The sequence below is a fragment of the Canis lupus genome, chromosome 35, assembly GCF_011100685.1.
Source record: "Canis lupus familiaris isolate Mischka breed German Shepherd chromosome 35, alternate assembly UU_Cfam_GSD_1.0, whole genome shotgun sequence".
Classification (NCBI taxonomy): Eukaryota; Metazoa; Chordata; class Mammalia; order Carnivora; family Canidae; genus Canis; species Canis lupus.
In genome coordinates this window covers 3918378-3935959 of record NC_049256.1, presented here as the reverse complement: position 1 = coordinate 3935959, position 17582 = coordinate 3918378, and the positions used below count along the sequence as shown (strand labels likewise).

The 17582-nt window shown below is 44.7% G+C and overlaps 1 protein-coding gene across 1 annotated transcript in view; it reads left to right on the top strand.

Annotated features, from left to right (window-relative positions):
* Positions 1-3598: 3598 nt before the first annotated feature.
* GMDS (GDP-mannose 4,6-dehydratase) overlaps positions 3599-17582 on the top strand; it is a 574940-nt gene continuing 560956 nt past the window's right edge. Inside the window, exon 1 of the mRNA XM_038584010.1 lies at positions 3599-3814. Within this exon, the coding sequence (XP_038439938.1) occupies positions 3725-3814 (90 nt within the window). The 5' untranslated portion in view covers positions 3599-3724. The remainder of the gene's footprint in view (positions 3815-17582) is intronic.

The window sequence follows — 17582 nt, the reverse complement described above, 5'->3', positions numbered from 1 at the left end:
TATGGGTTGAATTGTCTTTCTCCCCCAAATTCGTATGTTGAAGTCAACTCCCCCATCAGTAATTTAACATGTGACTTTATTTATTAATTAAGATTTTATTTATTTATTCATGAGAGACACACAAAAGAAGCAGAGACACAGGCAGTGGGAGAAGCAGGCTCCTTGCAGGGAGCCTGGTGTGGAACTCGATCCCGGGACCCTGGGATCATGATCTGAGCCAAAGACAGATGCTCAACCACTGAACCACCCAGGTGCCCCAGCATACGACTTTATTTAGAAATAGGGTCATAGCAGAGGTAGGTAAGCTAACATGAGGTCATACTGAATGGGCCCTAATCCTATGAGTGGTGTCCTTATGAGAAGAGTCAATTCAGACAGAGATACATACAGAGGGAGAGTGCTATGTGAACATGAAGATTGCCATCGTAAGTCAAAAAGAGAGGCTGTAGAGGACACTAACCCTGCCAACACCTTGATTTTGGATTTTCAGAACTGTGAGGAAATAGATTTCTATTGTTTAAGCCACCCAGTCTGTGGTACTTTGTTGTAGTAACTGTAGCAAACCCATATATGGCCCTATCTGCTTTCTACAGAGAAATATCCTTCATTTTTTTCCCTCAGCCTTCCATCGTGTTCCAGAACTACCATGTCCCTCCACATTTTGTGTTTATTATTTATAGGCCCTACAACATGATATTTTCTTTCTACTGTCATACTTGCTAGGAAAGACAAATGTCCAGTACTCAGTAGTGTGATAGGAGGTCTCATAGCTGCAGGATAAACTTGGTATGTCCTCTCTGAGTAACCCTTTTTTTCCAGGATTTTTGGGAAAATTTTAAATAATGTAACTGAAAATTAATTCAAATCATATTTATATTAAAACAAACATCAGTTTTAAAGATAATCTAGATTTCAAAGGCATTTTTTTTTTCAAAGGCATTTTTTAAAAAATTATTTATTTGAGAGACAGAGAGAGAGAGAGCGACAGTGAGCATGAGCAGGATGAGGGGTAGAGGGAGAAGCAGCCTCCTCACTGAGCAGGGAGCCCAAGGTGGGGCTTGGTCCCCAGACTCCAGGACCATAACTTGAGTCAAAGGCAGGCCCTTAGCGGACTAAGCCACACTGGCACCCCTCGAAGACATTTCTTGCTTATAGTGAGTTGCCCTAAATGGAAGTGTTCACAATCTTCTGCATCAGGGCCTCTCTATTCATCATTCAGGGCGGCCTTCTGCTTCTGCAGGTAACACGCATTGGTTCAGGCCTTCTCCATATAGAAGGGACAGATGAGAGCCAGGGTATGAAACCAAAGACAAGTCTCTATATAAAGCTCTACTCCTGAGAAGCTTGGGAGACAGATTTTTGAATTAATCCTGAGTTTTTCAGATTTGGGGGTTTGAGTTCATGATGGGTTGAGCACTGTCCCAGCCGCTCCACTTGTAATTTGCAGTGATGATCTGAGGAATGTCCTACGGAGAGGAAATGCACAGGCGAGCAGAGCAGTGGGACTAGGGGAGTTTGGTCTCCTCCGTGCTTCCAGCCCACTCTTAGAGACCCACGCCCGCCACCCCCAGCGCCTCAGTCGCCTCTGCCCTCCTCTCTGCACCATGTGCAGCTGTCTCGGGCTCCAGCAGGCCGTCAGGTTAGGGCCCCACCTTGCATTTGGGTTGCCTTTTTTGAAATTGGCCACGTCTAGGTTCACCGCCCCTTGAGGCTGGTCAGCAAGCCCTTGGGCTGCACGGGGGTGGGCCGGCCCTTCTTGCACCCTGCCGGTCCCCCCAGCCGGTCCCCCCAGCCGGAACACTTGGCCTCCAGCTGCTTGGAAACTTGCGCCTGGGTCGAAGCTTCGGGGAAATGGAGAAGGTGAGGCCTGGGGTTCTGCACGGCTGGGACCCCAGGGGGGTCTCGCGACGCTGGCGCCCTCGGGAAACACGAACCCACGCTCCTCAAAAGGCGCTGCGAGGGGCTTCCAGGAATTCTTTATGCACCTGACGCCCGGACCCGGGCCGACTCGCCCTGGAATGCGAGGCTTTCTCCCAATGGCAGGGTCAGCCCAGCCCTCCTCTCAGCATCCTCGGGACCGTTCGCATCCCTGGGGGCTCCAGGAGGGCAAGGCTATGCGGTCCCCGCAGCCACGGCCCGCGCCCTCCACTGCCCGCCTGGCGAGCGAGCGGCGGGGCAGGCGGGGCGTGGAGCCCGGGTCGCGGTCCCTTTCCTGCAGCTGCGCGACCGCCGGCCTGGGCGGCGGAGCCCGGGGCGCCCTTCCCTCCCCGCTCCTCTTTTCCTCCCTCCTCCCCGCTCCTCCCTCCCTCCCTTCCTCCCCCCTCCTCCCTGCTCCTCTCTCCCACCCTCCCCGCTCCTCCTCCCTCCCCACTCTTCCCTCCTCCCCGCTCTTCCCTCCCTCCCCACTCTTCCCTCCTCCCCGCTCTTCCTTCCCTCCTCGCTCCTCCCTCCTCCCCGCTCTTCCTTCCCTCCTCGCTCCTCCCTCCTCCCCGCTCTTCCCTCCCTCCCCCGCTCCTCCCTCCACCCCCGCTCCTCCTCCCTCCCCACTCTTCCCTCCTCCCCGCTCTTCCCTCCCTCCCCACTCTTCCCTCCTCCCTGCTCTTCCCTCCCTCCCCACTCTTCCCTCCTCCCCGCTCTTCCTTCCCTCCTCCCCGCTCTTCCTTCCCACCCCGCTCCTCCTCCCTCCCCGCTCCTCCTCCCTCCCCGCTCTTCCCTCCTCCCCGCTCTTCCCTCCTCCCCGCTCTTCCCTCCCTCCCCGCTCCTCCCTCCACCTCGCTCCTCCTCCCTCCCCACTCTTCCCTCCTCCCCGCTCCTCCCTCCTCCCCGCTCTTCCCTCCCTCCCCGCTCTTCCCTCCTCCCCGCTCTTCCTTCCCTCCTCCCCGCTCTTCCTTCCCTCCTCCCCGCTCTTCCTTCCCACCCCGCTCCTCCTCCCTCCCCGCTCCTCCTCCCTCCCCGCTCTTCCCTCCTCCCCGCTCTTCCCTTCTCCCCGCTCTTCCCTCCTCCCCGCTCTTCCCTCCCTCCCCGCTCCTCCTCCCTCCCCACTCTTCCCTCCTCCCCGCTCCTCCCTCCTCCCCGCTCTTCCCTCCCTCCCCGCTCTTCCCTCCTCCCAGCTCTTCCCACCCACCCCGCTCCTCCTCCCTCTCCACTCCTCCCTCCCTCCCGCTCCTCTCTCCCTCCCTCCCCGCTCCTCCTTCCTTCCCGCTCCTCCCTCCTCCCCGCTCTTCCCTCCTCCCCGCTCCTCCTCCCTCTCCGCTCCTCCCTCCCTCCCGCGCCTCTCTCCCTCCCTCCCCGCTCCTCCTTCCCTCCCGCTCCTCCCTCCTCCCCGCTCCTCCCTCCGCGCTCTTCCCTCGGGGTCCTGCCCGCGCGGCCGGCGGCGGAGGAGGCGTGGCGCGCTGCGCGGGTCGGCGGGGGCGTGGCCTGCCGCGGGCGGGGGCGTGGCCTGCCGCGGGCGCGTCGCGGGGTGACGCGGATGACGCCGCGCCCGCGAGCCCGCAGCCCCGCCACCGCCGCCGCCGCGCAGGGGCCCGCCCCTCCCGCCTCCCCGCCCCCCGGGCCTCCCCGCCCCCCCGGCCTCCCCGCCCTCCCCGCCCGGCCTCCGGGCGCCCCTGTCAGACTGTGGCTGCGGGCGGCGCGGCGCTCCTTGGTCGGCGGGCGCGGAGACTCGAGCGCGGGCACCCCCGGCCCTGGGCTGCAGCGGCCTCCGGCCTCCGCCCTCCAGGACGACATGGCCCAGGCGGCCGGCGCGCGGGGCTCCGGGGACGGCGAGCTGGGCAAGGCCAGGAGGGTGGCGCTCATCACCGGCATCACGGGCCAGGTGAGTGCCGCGGCGGGGCCTGCTGCCCGGGCACGTGTGCGCCCCGCGCCGGCTGCCCGCCCTGCAGGAACCGCGTGCTGCGCGTCCCGGAAGGTGCCCGGCGCGGCGGCAGCGGGGTCGCGGGGTCGCGGGGTCGCGGGGTCGCGGGCTCCCACACCTGGCCGCGCCCCAGGTGCGCCCGCAGGTGAGGCCTGCCCCGCTTCTCCGCCCACCTGCGGCTGCCTGGGAGGAGGGGACGCGCGCTGCCTGGTGCCCCCCGCCCCCAGGGTTCCGGACCCGACGAGCAAGACCAGGAAGCGCTGGTGTCTGAGAAGCGCGCCTGCAGACCTGGGCCCCGGGCTCCTGCGGCCGGCGGCAGCACCTCCAGGCGTGTCCAGCGGCGGCCCAGCGCCAGCCCAGGGCTGCTTCCAAGGCGAGGGCAGCTGCTGCAGCGCGGGGAGGAGCGGGAGCAGGAGCAGGAGCAGGAGGAGGGCGGCCCTGCACGTGGGAGCCCCTGGGCGGCCCGAGCCCGGCTGTCCCCGACGGCTGACCCCCAGGGGCACCGCAGCAGGTGGGCCCAGGTGCTGCTGCAAGGACTCCGCCCGCGCGTCCCCGTGCACAGGACGAGGACATCCCCGGGGGGCAGGCCCACCCCGCCCGGCAGGCACCCACGGCGGGCACGTGCTGCGTCGGCATCCCTCCCTTGACTTCATAGTGACTCCTCTGGTTCTTGCAAGCGGACTCTTTGAAGGCCCCCCCCCCCCCACCTTTTTTTTTCTTCTGACCTCCACTTTGTAGACGTGGAAAATGAGGCATGGGGAGTTGGATGCGCCGAAAGTCAAAGTCTGGTTGGGATTCAAACCTGCTCGCAAAGCGATGCAGCCTTACAAGAGAGGCTGGAGTCGGCCAGATGTAGAGTCTAAGCATATTAGACAACCTCAGCCACTGCATATCTGATTACTCTCTGCTTATTAACCTTACTTTGTTTAAGACAATTAAATTAAAAAAATTTTTTTTTGTTTGAAAACTGCTGGAAAGGTAACCCCGGTGGCTCAGCGGTTTAGCGCTGCCTGCAGCCCGGGGTGTGATCCTGGAGTCCCGGGATCGAGTCCCACGTCGGGCTCCCTGCATGGGGCCTGCTTCTCCCTCTATGTCTCTGCCTCTCTCTCTCTCCTCTCTGTGTATTCTCATGAATAAATAAATAGAATCTTAAAAAAAAAAAGAAAGAAGAAAGAAAGAAAGAAAGAAAGAAAGAAAGAAAGAAAGAAAGAAAACTGCTGGAAGAGGTGGATAGGATAGGACCAGGATTTGAGGTTGAGGAGGTGAACCATGACATCGAGGCAAGGGCATATATATACATACATATATATATATATATATATATATATATATATATACATATATATATATATATGCTTTCAGGTAATAGCCAACATACTTTTTTTTTTCCCCCTCTAATGCTGAGGACTCTTCTGTGCATGATTGATTTCCTTTTTTCCAACTTCTTAGACTGGATCTGAAGCTCAGTCGTTTACTAAGCTTATATGAATTTTTGAAGGTTAGAGATTTTTATTTATTTATTTATTTTTTTAGCACCATTAAGACATTAGTTAAGCTGTTCATGCAACTCTGTTGGTATGGCTTTTATACCGATTTAAGTGACCAGCACTATGAATCCGTGCAGGGCAGAAGTGGGACCTTATTTAGAGCTTTGGACACAGCCATCCACTGGGTACTGAGTGCTGATGGAGGTGCAGGGGTGCCCCATAGGCTGCCACAGAGGAGTCTTCCTTAAGCACATGTTTAGCATGCTACGCCTTAACCAGAGGTCTTTGGCTCACCACTTCATTTCCACCTTTAAACTCCTGCTTGGGGCAGCCCTGGTGGCGCAGCAGTTTGGCACCTGCCTTTGGCCCAGGGCGTGATCCTGGAGAGCCCGGATCCAGTCCTGCATCAGGCTTCCTGCATGGAGCCTGCTTCTCCCTCTGCCTGTGTCTCTGCCTCTCTCTCTCTCTCTGTTTCTCATGAATAAATAAAAATAAAACAAACAAACAAAAAAAAACAACACAACTCCTGCTTGAGTTTCAGGCTCCTTTTACCCTTCGGCACCAGTACTTTCCTCTTTCCTCCATTTACCCTCTGCATTGTCCCTTTCCATGTTGGGTTGTTGTGTTGGCTTCTGTACCCCTGGCACAGTGCTGAACTCTGTAGCTGCACATAAATCCTTTGCTAATGGAATTTACGGCTCTGCTATTTATCTTCTAGTACAGTGACTCCCACCCTGGGTGTCAAGGATCTCCAGAGGACTGTGAAGTTAATACAAGAGGTCTGAAAATCCATACATTATTGTCCATTTAAAAAATAATATTCGGTGAGAGCTTACTGAGCTATTCACTCTGCTAAACACTTTATATGTCACTACCTTGGAGGCAGGTACCATTTTTTTAAATTTTTTATTTATTTATGATAGTCACAGAGAGAGAGAGAGAGAGGCAGAGACACAGGCAGATGGAGAAGCAGGCTCCATGCACCGGGAGCCTGACGTGGGATTCGATCCCGGGTCTCCAGGATCGCGCCCTGGGCCAAAGACAGGCGCCAAACCGCTGCGCCACCCAGGGATCCCTCCATTTTTATTCCCAGTTTTTACCTGCCTAAGTAAGGTTAAGTATGTTCCCTGGAAGTGTACACCCAGCGAGTGTCAGTGCTGAGGTTTGAACCAAGGACTTACTTAGAGCCCTTTTGTTAATGCCGCTTCTGTGGTAAACAGCACGCGTTAAAATATGTCTCTGTGTGTGTGTTAGAGTGAGAGAAAGTGAAAAAGGGACTGTTTTACTTTAAGGAGAGGCCTCAGATTCAAGAAGGTGAGGTAGATACCGTTGCCCCCTTAGGATATTCATGGCAGTTGTGCTATGATTGGCTCTTACTGGGTTGTCCCAAATTCCTCCTGGAGAATGAGGGCAGGTAGCCTTGGTGACCTGTCTGCTATACATCTCTAGTATTTACTGCCAGGCTTCATATCCTAGCTTTCTCCCTCCTGTCTATTCTTGATACAGTAATTGTGAACTATTTTCTAAAGTTTTTACCTTATTAAATTCCCCTTAAAGAAAACCAGGCTTAGGCTTTGCTTTGCTGTCTCTAGGCCCTTTACCAGCCATCCCCAGAGCTCACCTCCATTATCTTAATGATACTTATGGTTCTTTACTACACATATGGAACTATTCTTGCTCTTCCTTGACTACTATCTCTTTGTACTTCATTGGATTCATTTTGTGGCTAAATGCTTTCACAGGGCTTACTCCTTTTCATTCAGCTAAAAGCCTCTATATACTCTGGTTAATCCTGCCAAATGCAGCCATTCCAGGAACTTTCTTTGTATTTACCATATGCAATCTCTGTTGACTATGTGGGTAATTTACAAATCTTAGTTCTTTGGTTTGTAAACTGCTTTAAGATAGAAACGTTTCCGCATATGATCTCCCATGTAGTTTTACTTAGTGGGGTTTTAGATATGTTGACTTACTCTTATTAACAACACATCTTTACTCTGTTTCTGCAGGGTACAAGGCTTGTTTTGATGCTGGTGTGAATATAACGATATGTAAGATATACTCATTGCCCACTAGGAAATTACAGTCTTTGAGGAACCTAAGACCATGCACATGAAAAAAGTAGTATTGTACAAGTATGTTAGTGAGGTAGTACTGGAGAAGTAGTAAAGTGGTATTGTAGTATTGTACAAGGAATGAAGTAGTATTGTGCAAGTAGTAAAGTAGTATTGTACAAACAGTGAAGTAGTATTGTACAAGCAGGGAAGTAGCGTAACACAAGTAGTGAAGCGCTATTATAGTGTTGTACGCGTGGTGAGGTAGGACTGTACAAGCAGGGAAGTAGTATTTTACGAGTGTATTAAGGGCCAAATGAGTGGTTTATCCAACTTTAGGATTCTGGGAGAAGTCATTGAATGCTAGAAATAGCAGGGACTGTATTGGTTTGAACAGCATGTACAATGCAGAGAAGGGAGAGTTTGGGGGACAGTGAGGACATTGTAATAATAATGGAGGGAATATAATTTATTAAATTCTTTATACCTATTTCTCATTTCTAAAAAGTTTCTGAAATGGCATCAATAAAAAGCACATCATTGGACCATTAGAATGTCATTTCATTTCAAAGAATGAAAAAAAAAAACCCCAAAAAACAAAAGCCAAAACCCCTCCAAACAGGAGTGTGCAGTTAAGGCAATAGGAAGGTGGAGGTAGTGTACCAAAACCCAAAGCTAAGAATAACTGCTGTCAAGGTGGACATAAAATTCAGCTTTGACTTTCCTGCGAGTCAAGACAAAGTAGATAGATGAGTCAAACTTTTTATTAGTACGACGCTCTTCAAGAAATAACTTTAGACAGCAGTACAACATGATGCACAATGTGCTTGGTAGTAGTTTTTTAAAGAAGACAGTTCTCTCCTAGGACACTTTTATCACTCCCTAATGGATGGCAAAAGCATACCTTTTGGTAGATAGAGACTAAGATAATTGAAGTGTTAGTGTTTGTGGATTTTTCCCTTTTTTAAACAAATATTTTTTACTATCTGTAATTTCATGCTGGTCTCTGCCAAGAGGGCAGGCAGTTTGGAACTGTAGATTATTTTGTCAGGTATGTTGACTGTAGGTTAATAGTGGTGTTTTAAAAGTGGAAGTACTTGACATAGTGGGGTCCTTCTCACCTTTAAGTTGGCCTAGATTTTCCTTGGGAAGTGATTTAGATCTGGCCAAACATTTAAGCAAATACCAATTCTAGGCTCCAGATTTCTGCATCATGACATATGGAACATAAAGCATTTATTTTTAAATAGTTATGGTCAAGAAGAGTTAACTTGTCTGTGGTTGGAAGATAACACCCTTTTGGTAAGTCTTGCTTAGATGAAAGACACTTGGAGTTTTCAAGGCCAGATTCTTTAAGCCGCATTATTTTGTTTCAGAATTTTGTTTTTATGGCCTTATTTTTTATTTTCACTACTTTTATTAATTTTTTTTGAGCATACTCTAGCTTCTATGAAAGAATCTTGGCCTTTATAGAAAACATGTAAATTGGATGACCTAATTACCTAGACTCAGTTGGCTCTTTCAGGCTTTATGTTCTTCATTTAAGAGTTAATTTAGCATATTAGAAAATGGTAATTGAGAATTGACAGGAAATACCATTTTTTTCCACAGTTTTCCTTAACTCCTTTTAGATAATACTTCAACTGAATTATAATAGATAAATGGGAAGTTACCTCTTTTGGTTTTGCTTTCTAATCCATAGTCATTTTCCCACAAATTTCTACATTCCAATAGGTGTAAGAATCACTTATGTAAATGGAGATTTAGTGAAATGTGATGAGGTCTATTAAAACTATCCCATTTGATTGGTAATGGCTACATGGAATCCTGGAGCCATGGCTTTTTCCAGTTTAAGGGAGAAGCCCATAATTGGTTAGTGATGTCTGCCTGGGAGAGGGAGTGATGGCACATGTGTTATGTCTTTACAGGTTTGTGGCTCCATGAGGATAGGAAAAAAGTGTTTTAATCATTTATCCCCTATGTCTAGTATAACTGGTACAGGGTAGGTATTCAAAATGTTTGATAATTAAATTAATCTTCAGTTCAGTTGATGTTTATTGTGTTGCAGACGACTTGCCTGGAAATTACAGATGACTGTGGAAATGAGAATAAAATGTTATGATGTGTTCCTTTTTGGTTGGGTAGAAGCAAGACATTGTCAAGATATTGGGCAGAATTGAATGGTATATGCTTGATAGACTATTTGCAGTTTAAGAGATAAAATGATTTGTTATAATTTTAGATTTAGGGGACTTGGAATATGTTCATTTTAGGGGAAAAAAGCAACATGTCCAGTTTTGTGTGATGGATTTCCTACTGTTTTTATATGCATATTTACCACTAAATTTGAAACCTATTCCTTTGGTGTATATATTGGGATTTTAGAACTGGAGTTAAATTACAGTTATTATGTAGAGGAAGAAAGAAGACTGAGAAAGAATGATTTCCTCAGGTCACACAGCAAATTAGTGGTAGTGTTGGGGTTAAAAGCCCAGAGTCTTCTCTGTATCATTGTCATCACACTGTCTTCTGCTAATAAGAGAGACTGCTTTAAACCAGGAAAATTGAAGTAAAACCTATATGTAGTAATAAAGTATATATTATAGTATTCTAGAAAGTTGAATAATAATAAATATGCACCTGAATAAGTAATGAAATCTCTTTCAATATGTAAGGTCAAGGTAACTTTATGTATCATTTAACATCATATTTTAACAAAATATTTGCACCCTGCAAAGAGTTTGAGAGGCTTAGGGTAATTAAATAGGAATCTTTTCTATTGGATCTATAAAGGGAAATTATTATTATTATTATTTTTAAAGATTTTATTTATTTATTCATAGAGAGAGAGGCAGAGTCACAGGCAGAGGGAGAAGCAGACTCCATGCAGGGAGCCCGACGTGGGACTCGATCCTGGGTCTCCAGGATCACACCCCGGGCTGCAGGTGGCTCTAAACCGCTGTGCCACTGGGGTGCCCTAAAGGGAAATTAATAAAGATTATATGGACTAAAGAAAGAGGTTAACTTTATTTATTTTTATTTTTTATTTATTTATTTTTTTGAAAGAGGTTAACTTTAGATAACACATTGTTTTCATTTGAATGTAATTGATACACAATGTTACATTGTTTCAGGTGTACAACACAGTGGTTAAACTTCTCTCTATGCTGTGTTCACCACAAGTGTAGCTACCATCTGTCACCCTACAACACTATTACAATACCATTGTCTATGCTGTGCCTTTTATTCCTGGGACTTATTTTAGAGCTGAAAGCCTGGATTTCCCACTTCCCTTTTCCCATTTTGCCCATCCTTCTTCCCTCTAGCAACTATCAATTGGTTCCCTGTATTTATAGGTCTGATTCTGCTTTTTGTTTGTTTATTCATTTGTTCTGGTTTTCAGATTCCACATATGTGTGAAGTCATATGGTATTTGTCTTTCTCTAACTTATTTTGCTTAACATTATACTCTTTAGGTCCGTCCATGTTGTCATAAATGGTAAGCTCTCATCCCTTTTAATAGCTGCATTATATTCCTGTGTGTGTGTGTGTGTGTATGTATGTGTGTGTGTACACGCTATATCTTTCTTGTCTGTTTGTGTATCTATGGATACCAAGTTGCTTCCATATCTTGGCTATTATAAATAATGCTGCAATAAACATAGGGATGCATATATCTTTTCAGACTAGTGTTTTTGTTTTGTTTAGGTAAATACCCAGTAGTGGAGTTATTGGATCATATCATTTTGAAGAACCTCTATACTGTTTACGACAATTTACATTTACACCAACAGTGCATAAGCGTCCTTTTTCCTCTACATCCCAGCTAACACTTGCTGTTTCTTGTCTTTTTGATTTTAGGCATTCTGACAAGTATGAGTTGATATTTCATTGTGATTTTTATTTGTATTTCCCTGATGATCAGTGATATTGAGCATTTTTTCATGTTAGGCAACATGTTCTTTATTTTTTTATTTTTTATTTTTTTAAATTTATTTATGATAGTCACAGAGAGAGAGAGAGAGAGGCAGAGACACAGGCAGAGGGAGAAGCAGGCTCCATGCACCGGGAGCCCAATGTGGGATTCGATCCCGGGTCTCCAGGATCGCGCCCTGGGCCAAAGGCAGGGATGCGCCACCCAGGGATCCCTGTTCTTTAGAGACCTTAGACATTCACTGTTCATTCAGGATTGTATACTGTCCCAAGCTGGTAGTTTGCCTTCGATGCCCTCAGACTTATTGAGTGCTACCTTATCTACTCATGACACAGGAAAACTCCGTGCTGCACATCTTCATGTTTGGCTTCAGGACCCCAAGGCTGAAATTGACAGTGACTTTTGTTAGCTAACTGACTTAATTTCTTGATAAACTGAAAGTACACTTAATTGTTTTTGTGATCCTGAATGGCTCTTTAAGGTATAGAGTTCTCAACTTGCCTGTCCTCTGAAGCAGCCTTTCCTAAACTTTTGTTAAGTAAAAGTTACCACTAAACAAAAATTATTTGTCTGTAAATTTTAAAGAGTGAGGCAAAATGTCTTCTGGATACTTAGTAGGTAATTATTTGGGGTAATGGTACAGAAAAAAAATTATTGACATTGATAGATGATTACTATGTGCCATGCAACGTACCAAGCAACCTTCCATAAATTATCTCATTTAGGGGCTCCTGAGTGATGGTTAAGTATCTGACTTTTGGTTTGGACTTAGGTGGTGATCTCAGGGTCCTGAGATGAAGCCCCGCATCTGATGCTTAGCATGAGTATGCTTAAGTTTCTCTCTCCCTCAGCTTTGCTCCTCTCCCCCAAAATAAATAAATAAATCTTTCTTTAAAAAAAAAAAAAAAAAACAGGTTATCTCATTTAACCCCAGGTGGTACAAATTTTTAATGTACATCTTATATTAAACAAGGAAACAGACTTGGAAAATTTCAAACTTGCCTTAGAACCCTTAGTGGACTAGTTTTTTTTCCTCAGGACCTCTGTCTTGTATCATCAGACTATCTTTGTTGGGCAATTGACAAACTGCATAAGTTCACAGAAGTTTGTTGACAAACTCCAGAAATTCACAGTTCTCAAGATGTTTGTTTTTAAAGACTGCTATATATTTTGATTGGTGCCTTACTATGCTCATTAGGTGATGTTAACATTATTAGTGTTTGTATCTTAGTAAAAGTCTGGAGCAGGAGTGGGGAATGGGGGTGAGCACTACATTCTTTGAGGTCTCTTGAAGGATTCTGATGGCTCCTTTCCCTAGTGTTCTTTTTAGTTCTCTAAGATACTTTTCAGTAAGAGATGAAAATGGTTAGAGCAAAGTGCTTCTCCCTGCCCATAAACCTTCCAGTGGAGGGCCAAGAAGGGTCATTAGCCAATTAATAGGATTCTCAGAAGCAGGTAGGTCTCTGGGAGCTGCAGCTTGGGTGATGGCTTGTCTGGATGAAATTGTGCCCGGAGAGCTTGTCTGTAAGCTCTGATGAACACATGTATAGTCTGAATTTTCTTTTTCTTATTTTAAAAGATTTTATTTATTTATTCATGAGAGACACAGAGAGGCAGAGACACAGAGGGAGAAGCAGGCTCCATGCAGGGAGCCTGATGCGGGACTCGATCCCAGGACCCCAGGATCACAATCTGAGCCCAAGGCAGACGCTCAACCACTGAGCCCCCCAGGTGCCCCAGATAGTCTGAGTTTTCAATATGATGGAGAGAGGCAGGTTGAGAAGCTGAGATGCTTGCCTGTGTGGCTGCTACAACTTGTTCCCAAGGATCCTTCTACCTGCACACAGATTTGAGAGTTATAGTTCTCAGTTCATTTGTTGTGTCCTTAGATACATTTTTTTTTCTCTTATCTAATACTGCTTTTCCTTTCTATATTGTGGGGATTGTCCTTGCTATCAAGGTCCAGATTAGATTTTCCTTCAGAGACTCAGAAGTCCTCTATTCTAGATTCTTCTACTCTGTTATGAACAGGGAAGCCTGATTGATTGATTGATTGATTGATTGATTGATTTATTTATTTATTTATTTATTTTTTGGGAAGCCTGATTTAAACCTGAAAATGTTTTGGCCTGCAAAATGATTTTAGCAAATACTTTGAGTTAACTTTTCTTTGGTGGATTAGTTTAATCTGAATAGATGCTTTCTTGAATTGAGAGTTGCTCCCCTCTTCTCTCTTCCAGTAGCATTGTATTTGGCTACTACCAGTTCTCAATTTCATACTTCTCAATTTCCAGGTAGCAATTTTTTTCATGCTTAATTTATCTTTTCTCCCAGAGGCAATTACATTTTGATGTGAATCATCCTCTACTTAGTAATAGAAGTACTAGTGATCATAATTAATGTATTCACGAAATGTTTTAGTGCAGTTATGTGTCAGGCACTAGGAGATACAACAATGAACATAATGACAAAAATGACCATCCTTATAACATTGGTGTTCTAGATGATGCTGATGGTCATGATAATTATGGTAATTGCAATAATGAACACGTATTAAGCATCTACTTTGTGCCAGGCACTGTTCACAGGGTTTATATTTATTACTGAAGCAACAGAGCACTTCTGTGATGCAGTTTTCTTATTATCCCCAAGGAGGATAGTGGTTAAATTTATTGTCCAAAGATCACTCTAGTCATGTTTGCAAAGTTAGATCTGAATTGTAAATCCCATTAATTTTTATTTTCTATGAAGTTTGTAATTAGTATCAACAAATACATTCTAAGGAGAGATAAATAAGTTGTATATCAGATTTCAAAAACAAAACATATTTGGGCGGCTGAGTGGCTCAGCGGTTCAGAGTCTGCCGTAGGCTCAGGTCGTGATCCTGGAGTCCCGGGATCGAGTTCCGCACTGGGCTCCCTGCAGGGATCCTGCTTCTCCCTCTGCCTATGTCTCTGCCTCTCTCTCTCTCTCTCCTGAGTAAATAAATAAAATCTTTAAACAAAACAAAACAAAACAAAACCAAAGCATATTCAAGAGTTTTTTTGCAGTTGTGGAGAGGTGGAAAATAAGCCTGTACTAATCCCTATATTAGATGTCTCTCATTTTATTTTATTAGCTGTGTCATGTGCTGTCATATCTTTAATTAGTGCTTTGGAGGGCCTACATTGATGACTAATCTTGCAAACTCTCTGAAGACTGGGGCTCTGTCTTGTAACAAGGAGAATGTTAGATTTTTAGCCCAACTTGTGTTTGAATTACTGATTAGTTACTGACAAGCTGCATGACTTTGGGCAAGTTATTTACCTGTGCTGTCAGGTTGGAAGAGTAATTTTAGCAAGTAGAAAATAATTCTGGCACATAATAGGGATGTTTACCCCATTATTAGAATGGACTTTCTCTTCACAGTGTTAAAAAAATAATAAAAAATTACTTGAATTCCAGCAAAGAAAGCTGAATGAGGAAGGTATATCTAGCCTTGCTTTTTGCATGGGGAGTCTATCAGAGGCAGAAAGTTCCATAGTATTTGGAATCAACCACAAGGCTAAAAAGTACTGCAAGGCCAACAGATTAGACATCAGGTCAGTCTTACAGACTGATTGTGTAAGCAGATCTGGGAGCCAGTCTTATCTACCTGTGTAAGAGGATTGTGGGCAGTGGACTGCACTCAATCTTTTGAACTGTGATCGTGGTTCTGGTAGGAAGGTTGGCAAAATTGGAAATAAGATGTCTTGAGTACTGTCCTACTTTGATCAAAGACTGTTATGTGGTGGAAAGGTTTTTTATGTCTTTACATTACATGTAACTAATTGACCAACTGAGGAAAGAGCATGGAACTGAGAATCAGAGGCTAGGTTTTATTTAACACTAGTTAATTTGATAGTCTTAATTTTTTCTGAGTCTGTTTCTTAATCCTTATTGTGAAGGGATTATTTGATCATCTCTCAAACTGGTTCAGAGTGTAAAGTGCTATGACTTTAGGATTGAACACTAAATTACAGTTGATTATGTGTAAAGAGAATCTTATTTTTAGGGCCTCTTGGGTGGCTCAGTCACATAAGTGTCTGCCTTTGGCTCAGGTCTTGATCCCAGGGTCCTGTGATTGAGCATCCCTCTCCCCCCTAATTTGGGCTCCCTGCTCAGTGGGGAGTCTGCATCTCCCTCTGCCCCTCCCTCCTGCTTGTGTGCTCTCTCTCTCTCAAATAAATAAATAAATAAGAATATCTTATTTTTAAGCAGTTTAAAGGTAAGGCCAATATGAGAATTTGTTTAAAAACAATGAAATGGATAAAGAAGATGTGGTCTTTTTTATTAGTTAGTAGATATTAGTTAGTAGATACTCAGCCATCAGAAACGATGAATACCCTCCATTTGCTTCAATGTGGATGGAACTGGAGGGTATTATGCTGAGTGAAGTAAGTCAGTCGGAGAAGGACAATCATTATATGGTTTCATTCAAATGGGGGATATAAGAAATAGTAAAAGGAATTATAGGGGAAAGGAGGAGAACTGAGGGGGAAAAATCAGAGAGGGAGACAAATCATGAGAAACTCCCAACTCTGGGAAACTAACCAAGGGTTGTGGAAGGGAGGTGGGCAGGGAGATGGGGTGATTGGGTGACGGGCATTGAGGGGGACACTTGGTGGGATGAGTACTGGGTGTTATACTACATGTTGGCCAATCGAACTTCAATAAAAACAAATTTAAAAAAACCAAAATGAATTATTAACTTCAGTGAGTTTATAATTAAACATGTGAACTAAAAAGAAATTCATATGGTAATTGTATTTTGTCAGAATTTGTATGGTTAAAGTGAAAAATCTGAGCTGTCCTTTTAGGTTATATGAAATGAAGTGATTTTTTTGATGAGGAAGGATTTTTAAATTTCTATTATTTATTATCTATATTTTGAGCTTAGGGTTTAATAGTTGGTGTTTTATTCATCCAGTAAATATTTGCTGAGATTTCTTCTGTGTTGAGGTAGGTGTTGGAGATATAGGCACCAGGAAGCTGGACATGATTTTGTCTTCAAGAGATGATAGTTTGGTTGGCAACAAGTAATTTTACAGCATGTTAAGTAGTATGACAGTAATAAATAAGTCACAGAATCACAAGAAGATCTTTCCTTAAATAAAAATACTCTGAGGTATCATTAGTTCAATAGACTTATTGAGCATCACTTACCTTGGAAGTTTCTGGTTATAAATGCTGTTGTAGTTAGCAGGATTAGTTGTGAGGCCTTCTCGTAGAAAGGAGAGCTACTTAAGGACTACCTATATACTACTTTATTCTTTATGACATAGAACTCTTTTGCCGAGTCTTGTATTCAGCGAAGGATGGTTAAAGATGTTACTATTTTCATGCTTATTTTTCCATCGTAGAAGCTCTATTTCCAGCTTTTAGCAAAGGCAGAAGTGCTTAGATTTGATGAAATAAATCAGTAGGACACAGAGACATTGTAATGTGACAGAAAGAGCTCAGCCTTGTGTAAGTCTGAAACTGGGGCTCAAATCCTACTTTGAAGAGAAGTACATTTAAAAAAAAGTACATTTAGAAATATCTGCCATTTACTGGCTGAGTATCCCTAAGTGAGTTACTTAATAAACTTGAACCTTAGTTTCTTCTTTAAAATGCAGTTAATTATACCCACATTACAAATTGATATGCGGATTGCATATTATGATTATAATTATACCTCACACAATACCAAACACACACTGTTTTTGAAATAATAATACTTATTATTATATATAATAAATAATTCACTATAATAAATTATTATGTATAATAAGTTCTCAATATTGGGAAGCATGAGAGAAGGTTGGAGAAGTGTTTTGAGAATGCAGTTTGATGTAGATAATACAGAATGAATTTGAATGACAAAACAGAGGCAGGAAGACCTAGGTCTTGTAATTATGAGAATATAGATGTAAACAGTGTTGGTTGTGGAGAAGTAAAGGGAATCAAAGGGACAACAGGACTTTGTGATCAGTTAAGTATAGGGAATATGCAAGGGCAGGAGTTACAGATCTCAAGGCTATTTTAATTTTGGAGACTGGCTGGTTGGCCAGAAATGCAGTTACTAGGAAAGAAAGCCAGTTTTCTGGGGAAGACAGTGAAATTAGTTTTCTTCCTTTTGAATTTGAGGTGAGAGCAAGTTCATATAACCTGTAAGCTTTTTAAAATATAAGCTTGGGAGTGCCTAAGTGGCTCAGTGGTTGAGCGTCTGCCTTAAGCTCAGGGCATGATCCCGG